Source organism: Mus caroli, chromosome 17, assembly GCF_900094665.2.
Source record: "Mus caroli chromosome 17, CAROLI_EIJ_v1.1, whole genome shotgun sequence".
NCBI classification, from domain to species: domain Eukaryota; kingdom Metazoa; phylum Chordata; class Mammalia; order Rodentia; family Muridae; genus Mus; species Mus caroli.
Window position 1 is genome coordinate 37,112,230 of NC_034586.1, and position 11,225 is coordinate 37,123,454.

Genomic DNA, 11,225 nt, shown 5'->3' on the forward strand with positions numbered 1-11,225 from the left:
TTCTTTCTTTCTTTCTTTCTTTCTTTCTTTCTTTCTTTCTTTCTTTCTTTCTTTCTTTCCTTCTCTCTTACTCCCTTTATTTCTTTGTTCTTGTGTATTTTGTTTGTTTGTCTATTTTGGATTTTAGTTCTCAAAACAGGATTTTCCTCTGTAGGCATAACAATGGTACTCTATAGTCTATAGAATCATCAAACTCACAGAGATCCATCTGTACTTACGCTAAAGTACATGAATATAGAGATCCGTCTGTATTTGCCCCAGTGTACTATACTTGAAGTCATAGATGAACACTTACAAGCTTCTATCCTTATTTTTTACAGTCTTTCTTGCTAAAGTGACAGAAAATAAACAAATTGAGCCAAAATTGAAAGAGAGTTTCATGGAAATTTGGTGTAATGTGTTAATAAATTCCTTATAAATCAAAGAAAAATCAAGAATGGAAATGTTATTTTGAAATGAACCAAAACTAAAAATATTTTTTTTCTGTTTTATCTATGAAATATTTTGGAATCCACAATGAGACAATTCCTATAAGCTTCAACTGCTCAATTAAATTATTCTTTCAGTCTGTTATATTTCTCAGTTTTTTGTTTGTTTGTTTGTTTTGTTTTGTTTTTAGAAAATAATCTGTTCTTGCATGAAAAAAAACTGCAGGGATGAAAGTGAAAAAGAGGCTGAGGAAAAGAAAGTCCAGTGACAGGCCAAAATTAGGATAGAGCTCAAGATGAAGCCCCAAGGCCTGATACTATTACTGATGCCATTATGTTATCACAGAAAAGCCTATTATGAGTGCCCTCTGATAGATGCCATAAGCAGCTGAAAGAGTCAGATGCAGATATTTATACCCAACCAATGGACAGAAGCTGATGAGCTCTGTGGTTGAATTAGGGAAAATCTAGAAGAAGATGTGGAACAGGGCAACCCTATAAGAATACCAGCAGTGTCAACTAACCTGGACCCATGAGATCTCTCAGACACTGAGTCACCAACCAGGCAGGATACACCAGCTGATATGAGGTACCCAACATATTTACAGCAGAGGATTGCTAGGTCTTGACTTAATCAGAGAAGATTCTCTAAATATTAAGATATTGGAGTTCCCAGGGAGTATGGAGCTCTTTGTAGAGTATGGGTGGGAGGATGGGGACATCCTGTTGAAGATGGGGGAATAAGGTATGGGATGGGGAATAGTCAGAGTGTGGACCAAGACGGGAATAAAGTCTGGAGTATGTAAAACGATTAAATAAAAATAATGAATAAATAAATGAATGAATAAACAAATAAACAATTTACTTACAGGTAAAAAATATAAACACACTGTTAAATTTGAATCATAAATATCAAGAATATTTAATAATGTCAAGAATAAATACAAAGAGAACTTGGGTGATGGCTTAGCAGCCAGTCCCACAACACCCAGAGAAAGCTTTACTCCCAGATGCTCTAACAAGCCCAGGATCACAGGTGAGGAGGCCACAACATCTGCTCCAAGATCTTGAGTAACTGGAAACCCCAATATCCAGGGATACAAGCACCCCTGCCCAGCCAGGGCACAGATTCTTTTAGGTCTGAGCTTGTGTGCTGAGCAGACTTTTAGCACTGGCTCTGCACCCAGTCCCAAAACACCCAGAGAAAGCTCAACTCCCAGGTGCTCTAACACACCCAGGATGTCAGGTGTTCTTCATGTCCAGAATCCCTGTCCTACAATACCCAGAAGAAGCTTGACTCCTATAAACTGACACCTCAGGACCTCAGGATCTTGGTCACACCAGGATTTCAGGATCCTGGAGGCAGCTTGACTCCCAGGAGCTCTGAAAACCCAGGCTCTCAGCATCACAGTATCTCAGGATCAGAGGATCACAGAGACAACTAGACTCTGAGGAGTTCTGACACAATCAGGGATCACAGGAGTGACCCAGTCCAGTCAGAGACAACAAGGGCAGGTAACAGCACAGAAAACCAGATGGCAAGAGGCAAGGAAAGGAACATAAGCAAGAGAAAGCAAGGGAACTTGGCATCACTAGAACTCAGTTCTCTCACCACAACAAATCCTGGATTCTGCATTACACCAGAATGATTGGTTTTAAAATCAATTATCATGAAAATGATAGAGGAATTAAGCAAGACATAAATAACTCCCTTAATGAAATACAGGAGGACACAGGTAAATAGTTAAAAGCCCTTAAAGAGTAAATACAAAAATCCCTTAATGAAATACAGGAGGACACAGGTAAANAGNTANAAGCCCTTAAAGAGNAAACACAAAAATCCCTTAAAGAATTACAGGAAAACACAACCAAACATTTTAAGGAATTGAACGAAAACATACAGGATCTAAAAACAGAAATAGAAACAAAAAGAAGTCACAAAGAGAGACAATCCTGGAGATAGAAAACCTAGGAAAGAAATCCTAGATGAAAGAAGTCCTAGATGGAAGCATCACCAAAGGAATAAAGAGATAGAAGATAGAATCTCTGGTGCAAAAGATACCATATAAAACATTGGCACAACAGTCAAAGACAATGCAAAATGCAAAAAGCTCCTAACCCAAAACATCCAGGTAATCCAGGACACAATGAGGAGACCAAACTTATAGATAATAGGTATAGAAGAGAGCTAAGATTCCAAATATATATCTTCAACAAAATTCTAGAAGAAACTTTTCTAACCTAAAGAAAGAGATGCCTATGAAAATACAAGTCTATAGAACTCCAAATAGACTGCACCAGAAAATAAATTCCTCACATTACATAATAATCAAAACACCAAATGGCCAAAACAAAGAAAGAATATTAATAGCAGTAAAGGAAAAATGTCAAATAACATAAAAAGTGCAGAATTTTCAGAACTGCCCCAGAGACTACACAAGCCAGAAGATCCTGGGCAGATGTCATACACACCCTAGGGGAACATAAATGTGAGTCCAGGTTACTATACCCAGCAAAACTCTCAATTCGCACAGGTGATGAAACCAAGATATTCCATGACAAAACCAAATTTACACAATATCTTTCCCCAAATATAGGACTACACATGATAATAGATGGACAGAGAACTCTTAAACACTGTTGATAGACTGCAAAAGCACAGCAACTTTTGACATCAGTCCTTGAGTTGTCAAAAATATCAAAATAGGAATACCCTGTGATCCACTGTCACCAGCTTTGGCCAAATACATCAAGGTCATTTTAGTCATCTGTATTAATATTTGCACATCTGTGTTTATTTCTGCCTTGTTCTTAATAAGCATGAAATACAATCAATCTAGGTGTCCATCACCCAAATAAGACATAAAAAATATGATTCATGAACACCATAAGAAACTACTAAAACATAAAAATTAAGTTGCATGATTTTCAGGAAAATGGAAGGAAGGTAATAAACTATCATGAGTGATATTTCCTAGGCATACAAAGGTAAATGCAGAGTTTCCTTTCTTGTGTTCTGATGATACATTTATGCAATATCTGTGTTTAAATTAGAGTACATATGGAGGAAGCAGGTTTAATGTAAATTGGTAGGGAATGTAATAATAAATCTGGGATAGCAGAACACATGTAAAGTGAACTTGGAGAGGGTACATCTCACTTCAGAAAAGTAGAATCAGGAAAAGATAGAGTTGAAGAAAGGGAAGAAATATGGTCAGTTAAATATAGGGTGTGTGAATGTGATATGGGGTCTGACCTTTAGGAGACCCCATAGGCTGAAGGATTCCCAGGAGATCTGCTGCACCCAGTTCAACAGATGAAAAAGTCTAAAGACCTGTTAGATCTCCTCTGCCCAAGGCAACAGGTAAAGGAGCATTCCCAATAAGTGCAGCAGCTAGAGTCACCTTAGGTGGCCAGCAGAATTGGGATCCAACCACTCCATTCTCATCCCCTCTGCTGGAATTCCATCTCCCTTATAGCCCATGGCTTCCTCTGGGGCAGATATACAATGTGTCTGCACCTCTAAAGATACCACATTCTGAAAACTTCCCAAGAGTTATGCTGCACACAGTCCAATAGACCACACAGTGTCAATGCCTTCTGAGAGACCTGATGCAACCAGAGCAGTATATCATTGCCATATATGCACATTTGGAGACTTGCAGCCTGAAGGTCTCCCGAAATATCTACTGCATTCAGGGCCACAGGTCTCCCAGGATACTGGAAACAACCCAGGGGCACAGGAGGTAGCCTCCAGACAGATACACCCAGGCCTCTTAACACCAGAAATAACCAGATGGCCAAAAACTAGTAAAAGCCAATAAGCAACAGAAGCCAATATACTTTGATACCATTAGAACCCAGTTTTCCTACCACAGCACGACCAAAATACCCAAAACATTTCGGAAATATATAATACTGACCTAAATTTCTATCTCATGAACATAATAGAGTCCTTTAAGGAAGATAGGAATAACTCACTGCAAGAAACACAATAAAATATAGAAAATAGGTAGAAGCACTTAAAGAGGAAACATATAAGTCCCTTTTAAATATTCAGAAAACCAGAATCAAATTGGTGCACTGGAAGTAAAATCAATACAGATTGTGCAAAGGAAGACTACGGTGGAAATGGAAAATCTAGAAAAGAGGTCAGGAGCTACAGATATAAGCATTATAAGCATCAACAATAGAATACAAGAGACAGAAAAGAAATCTCAGCCATAGAAGATACTTTGGAAGATATTGAAAAAAAGGGACCAAAAAAATTCATAAAAAATATCCTAACCAAAAACATGCAGGAATTTCAGGCCCAACAAAAAAGAACAAAACTAAAAATAATAGGAATACAAGAGCACAGATATTTCTGCCTCAAAGGAACAGAAAATGTCTTCAACAAAATCATAGAAGATAACTTTCCCAATAAAAAGAAAGAGATGGCCATGAATATACAAAAACCTGCAGATCACCAACTAGATGGACCAGCAAAGAAAACCCACACATTCCATAAAAATGAAAACACTAAATGCAGAGAACAAAGAAGAAACTTTTAAAATTCTTTACTACAAGAGCACAAATGCCAGCTCAGGCTAGTATAACCTGTGAAATTCTCAATCATTACAGAAGAAGAAACCAAAATATTCCACTACAAAACCAAATTTACACACTATTTATCTACCCATTCATCCGGACAGAAAATTCTAAAAGGAAAATTCCAATACAAAGAGTTACTTACACCAACAAAAGGAAGAAATTAATGACTTAACAACAAAACAAAAAGGAGAAAATTCCACACACATAACAAAACCTACAATAACAAGCATAACAGGTGCTATGTCCACTCCAGTAAAGTCTGCTTGGTAGGCCTAAAAGCCTAGGAGCAGTCATGAGGCAAAGAATTTCACAGAAACAGTCTCCTGGAACCTTGGCATTCTAATAGCCCACATACTCAAACCCTGTCCCTCGTTAGTATGGTGCATGGATCTGTGTGCTCTCTTTCAATATTGTTTTATTATAAGTGCCTTTTAGGATTGATTTTGACATATAGCTAAGCTTTCACCAAGTAACAATGTCCAAGGCAGTCCTTGAAGCCGACCCTGAGCTTGGAATTTAGTAAAATGTTACCTATTCAGTAACACTCAAATTTACTTCTAGTAGAGACAGTGAAAATAATCAGGCATTACTATTTACTTGAATAGAGCTAGAAAAGTTCAGGGATAGTCTGCATAGTAATTACTTAGGACAATAGCCAAGTCACATCCAAACACAGGAATGCACAATGACCTAGGAAATAGGTGAGTTGTCACATGAAAAGGTTAGCAGAAGGGAATTCCCCTCATGTAGTTTTTTTTTTTTTTTTTTAATAGGCCCAGAGGAATAGCATAATCAGGTATTTACTAAAGAACCCCTGGTGGTGGATTTAACAATAGACTAGTACTGCATCAGAGCATTCACCTGGCTCCTGTGTTTAGCTGATCTTTTTAATTAAGGGTTGTTCCTATTCTCAGTGGTAAACATGGCCTGGTTCCCTCCATCTTTTTATGTATGCATTCTTTTTGTTTTGTGTCAATGTAACTTGGCAGATGAGTTCACCTGGCTTTCTTGTTTTTCTTCTGTATTAAAAGTCTGGTGTTCTTTTGGACAAAATACATTCAGATTCAACACTCTTTTTTTTTTTTTTTGAGACAGGGTATGTCTGTGTCTGTTTGTCAGTTCTGGCCAACCCTTGCTCACATGCAATCAGAAACCCATTCCCTACAGATAGGAGACCCAATAGAGGCTTGTAGGTAGCAAACAGGAAGTGACAATCATCTGTCTTTAATATTTTTCAATATCAACAGAATCAATTCCCCAATCAAAAAATATAAGGTAACAAACTGAATATTCAATCAGTATCCAGAATTTTGTTGCATATAAAAAACACAACTCAATGACAAAAACAGATACTAATCAGAGTCTAAGGCTGGAAAACTGACTTCTTCGCAAATTGTTCTAAGAAACAAGCAGGCTACTCCATTATAATATCCAATAAAATAGACTTTCAAACAAAAGTTATCAAACAAGATAGGGAAGGACACTTCATATTCATCAAAGGAAAAATATATCATGAGAAAGTCTCAATTCTGAATATTTATGCCTCAAATGCAAGGGCAAACACATACATTAAAAAAATAAAAAAATTACTAAATCTTGAAAACACATTGAATTACACACAATAAATGTGGGATAATTCAAACCCCACCCTCAACAGACAGTTCACTGAAACAGAAACAAAACAGAGAAACAGTGAAGCTAATAGTTAGTATGAACAAAATGGATTTACCAAATATATACAGAATATTTCAACCAAAAATCAAGAACATAACTTCTTCTAAGAAACTCAGGGTACCTTATCCAAAATTGACCATAAAATCAGTCACAAAACAAGCCTCAACTGATACAAGAACATTGAAATAATCCCATGCATACTATCAGATCACCATGGCTAAAGGCTGGTCTTCAATAACAACAAAAACAACAGAAAACCCATATACCCATAGAAATGGGACAACTCTCTATTCAGTGATAACTTGGTCAGTGAAGACATATAGAAAGAAATTGAAGACTTCTTGGAATTCAATTAATATGATGACACAATATACCCAAACTTATGGGACACCATATAAACAGTGGTAAGAGGAAACTTCATAGCACTAAGTGCCTTCATAAAGAAGTTGTAGACATCCTACAACATAAGGAATGTTGAAAAGCATTGGCTTTTTTCAGGTAAAGAGGCAAGTTTTGGTGGCTGGGGAGGTGGCTTAGCAGTTAGAACCACTTGTGATTCTTGCAGAGGACCCAAGTTTCGCTCCAACTACCCACATGTCTGCTTAACAACCTTTATCTGCAACTCCAGTTTCTGGAAATGATGCCCTCTTCTGGCCCCAAAGGGCACTTGTGTGAATGCAGGCAATATACCCATATACATGTGAAAGTCTTTCATTTGGTACAAAAGATCCTTTTATCTATGAGGTAAGACAGAGGACAATAACATTAATATTGTTGCTTTTTTGTTTTATTTATAATTATATTCAAAAGACTAAAAGTGCAGCCAGGCATAATAGCACGTGCCTATAATCCCAGCACTGGGGAAGTAGAGGCAGGAAGACCAGAAGTTCTAGGATAATCTAGGCTATTTTGAGACCTTGTCTCTACAAAAGCAAAAACTGAAACCACAAAAACTGTTCACCATTACTTGCTAATCTCTAGGTTGGTACCACCAGTTGATACTGATGGATACTGACAGGTAGTGGGTGATCTGACATTAAAAGTCAGAAAAATGCCAGCAAAGTTCCCCACTGGCATGTCCAGGAACCTGTTTAGGGCTACGAAGGTCACCCACTCCTAATTTCTTCCAGTGCACTGACATGAGTGAACCCACCCCTCTCCACCTTTTATCACTTATGAATCCTAATTTTATGAGAAAACACTGAGTCATAAAGAGCAAAGTAGGAATCCAGGCAATGTGACCAAACACCCTCTTCCCTCTTTTAAACTAATTGTCCCTGGAGATGTGAAATGTTATGAGGCTGTATTGAGCATGACCTAAATAGGTATAGATAACCTGTGAAGTTTGTTCCATATAAAATATTACTCCTGCTTTGAAAGCTCCTGAGTAAACATCCATGCAAAAAGGACTTCACTGGGAAGATTCCCTCTTTAATATAGTTAGAAACACTCTTTATCAGATTTAGGATGCCATTTTGCTAACTCATAAATAGAAACAGATCTAAATATGTAAGAATGTTTATTTGTTGCACATAACTTTTTTAAGTATAAAATGAATGTAGAGATTCCCTGTGTGCGGATGGGGAGGGGGGATGAATTCAAATGTTATCTCTTCCTAAATAATGTTATCTGCTTTCTTTCTTTTTTGTGTGTGTGTTTTTTTTAATTAGGTATTTATTTCATTTACATTTCCAATGTTATCTCAAAAGTTCCCCACACACTCCCCTACCCACCCACTCCCACTTATTGGCCCTGGCGTTCCCCTGTACTGAGTCATATAAAGTTTGCTTGACCAATAGGCACCTCTTTCCAATGATGGCCGACTAGGCCATCTTCTGATACATATGCAGCTAGAGACACAAGCTCTGGGGGATACTGGTTAGTTCATATTGTTCCACCTACAGGGTTGCAGATTCCTTTAGCTCCTTGGTTACTTTCTCTAGTTATCTGCTTTCAAGCAATTCTTTATTCATACCTTGATTCTGATTTTAGCTTGCATGTTAGTAGAAATATCAGTGAATTTTTCTTTTTCCTTTTTTAAAAGAAAATCATTGTGTTTAGTAAGTACTTCTTTTTAGAAAAAAAAAAACGTTAGCAGCAATCTAATTATAATTGAGTTATGTTTACATAATGATGTTCTTTTAATTTGGGTCACTTTTGCCATTTAAAACTCTCACAGCCTTTACCCTATCCTTCTATCACAGACTGAATGTTGTCTCCCATATCCAGAGAGAAATGAATTTGAAGTAAAGACAACACATTGAACTTACTTAGCTCACTTCTTTAATAGTTGACATGAGAATGTTTCCTCCCTAGGAAGGACTGTGGGGAATCCTGATGAGATCTTGAAGAGAGTAGCAAATGTATGACAGAATTAAGACGTGCTGATGTGATATTGATGGATCACTGCTAGCTCATTACCTGGGTCTTGATTCATAGTAGAGGTTAACAAATGTTGAGATATAGGTTAGGTTGAGTTGGTGCTGGTGCTGTGCGCAGGGAACAGGAAGCAAGTACATTATGACAATTACATGTTGCTGAGGGCCTCTACGCCTGGAAGGATTTTACCTTCCAAAAGCTCAAGACTTGCCCCACCTCCTGTGCTCACATGGCTGACCTTGTCTTCAGTGCCCCATTTGGCACAGCAAGTAGCAGTATCTCCACCTCCTATAATGGTGACACAGCCATTGGAGGTGGCCTTTACAACTTCATCCATGAGAGCTTTGGTTCCTTTAGCAAAGGCATCCCATTCAAATACCCCAATAGGTCCATTCCAAACTATCAGCTTTGCTTGGGCCACAATTTGAGCATTGATTTTAATGCTCTCAGGGCCACAGTCCAAACCCATCCAGCCAGATGGTATACCAGATTCTATAGTGGCTTGTCCAACTTTAGCATTCTCATCAAACTTGTCACCAGTAACAAAGTCAACAGGAAAGACTATCTTTACACCATTCTTTTCTGCTTTTGCCATGATCTCTTTAACAATCGTGGCTCCCTCTTCATCAAACAAGGAAGCACCAATCTGCATGTTCTTGAGTTCTTTCAAGAAAGTATAAGCCATTCCACCACCAATAATCATGAAATTGACTTTGTCTAACATATTTTTAATGAGTTGGATCTTGTCTTTCACTTTGGCTCCACCAAGGATAGCCAGGAAGGGCCTTTCTGGCTTTTCTAAAGCCTTGGAAAAATATTCCAGTTCCTTCTTCATAAGGAAACCAGATGCCTTCTGGGGCAAATTTACTCCAACCATAGAACTGTGAGCCCGATGTGCAGTGCCAAATGCATCATTGACATAGACATCGCCAAGTTTAGACAGTGATGCTCGGAAGGCTTCTACTTTAGCAGGGTCAGCACTAATCTTTTTTCCAGAAGAATCTTTACCCTTACCTTCTTCCTCCACATGAAAGCGCAGGTTCTCCAGCAGGATGACAGACCCATTATCTGGGTTGGAACAGGCTTGCTCTACTTCAGAGCCCACACAGTCCTTCAAGAATATGACTTCCTTGTTCAGCAGGGACTTGAGCTCAGCAGCAACAGGCTCTAATGAATACTTGTCTGGCATAGGGACACCATCAGGCCGACCGAGGTGACTCATGAGAACTACAGACTTGGCTCCATTGTCCAGACAGTGCTTGATACTTGGGATGGCAGCCTTGATTCTCTGGTTGTTTGTAATTTGGTTATTCTTCATGGGAACGTTGAAGTCTACTCTCATGATTATTCTTTTTCCCTTAAGATCCACTTTGTCCAGAGTCAACTTAGCAGAAAGAGCCATCTTGATGGTATGCACAACAGCCTCTTTACTGCTGCTGGGAGGCTGGCTTGGTGGTGATTTTTAACGCTTAAGTCTTGGCCCCGCCTTTCTTTGTGAGTTCAAAGTCTCCTGCATAATAGCCATTGGTAGAATTTGAAAGGAAATCCTGCTCTGTAATTGGTTCTCCATCCTGTCTATCTTGATTTGGAACGTTTTGCCTGGTACAGACTCAAACTGCCAGCCTAGAATACTAAACAGTAAAACAGAAAGCTTGGGGTTAGAGTTGGGAAATTAGAAAGCCTTCAAATAAGTATCAGAAGGCCAGATTGTTTTTTCTCCCGTCTTTTGTTTCTATATCCTCTTTCAAATCAATTAGAAAATAAAGCATACCCAACCATAAGATTACCAAAAAGAAGAAGAAAAAAACCCTAATTCTTCCCCACATCCAATCTCTAATTATACTGTGTAAAATCCTCTGCAGTACAAATGATGAATATTTGAAAAGAAAGTACTGATTTTGTTTTGTTTGTAGTCTAAGGCAGCATAATATAAGTCTTTTGTCCTTGATAAATATTTCTGCTGAGTTCATGAACTGCCATTATACTTTGTGATATAGTTTTGAGTAGGAATCATATATTTTTTGTTACGTTAGTTTATTCTTTTAATTTTGTTCATCTATCACCTATCTATCTATCTATCTATCTATCTATCTATCTATCTATCTATCTATCTATCTATCATCTATCTATCTATTTTTAGACTTCAGTGAG

At 38.0% G+C, this 11,225-nt stretch overlaps 1 protein-coding gene across 1 annotated transcript; it reads right to left on the reverse strand.

Annotated features, from left to right (window-relative positions):
• Positions 1–8,958: 8,958 nt before the first annotated feature.
• Positions 8,959–10,571, reverse strand: LOC110284057 (phosphoglycerate kinase 2). The gene has a single exon (XM_021149646.1). The coding sequence runs from the start codon at positions 10,474–10,476 to the stop codon at positions 9,223–9,225; it is 1,254 nt and encodes a 417-aa protein (XP_021005305.1). The 5' UTR covers positions 10,477–10,571; the 3' UTR covers positions 8,959–9,222.
• Between the last annotated feature and the right edge of the window lie 654 nt (positions 10,572–11,225).

Coding starts and splice junctions, on each gene's coding strand:
- LOC110284057 (XM_021149646.1), bottom strand. CDS start 10,476: ATGGCTCTTTCTGCTAAGTTGACTCTGGACAAAGTGGATCTTAAGGGA.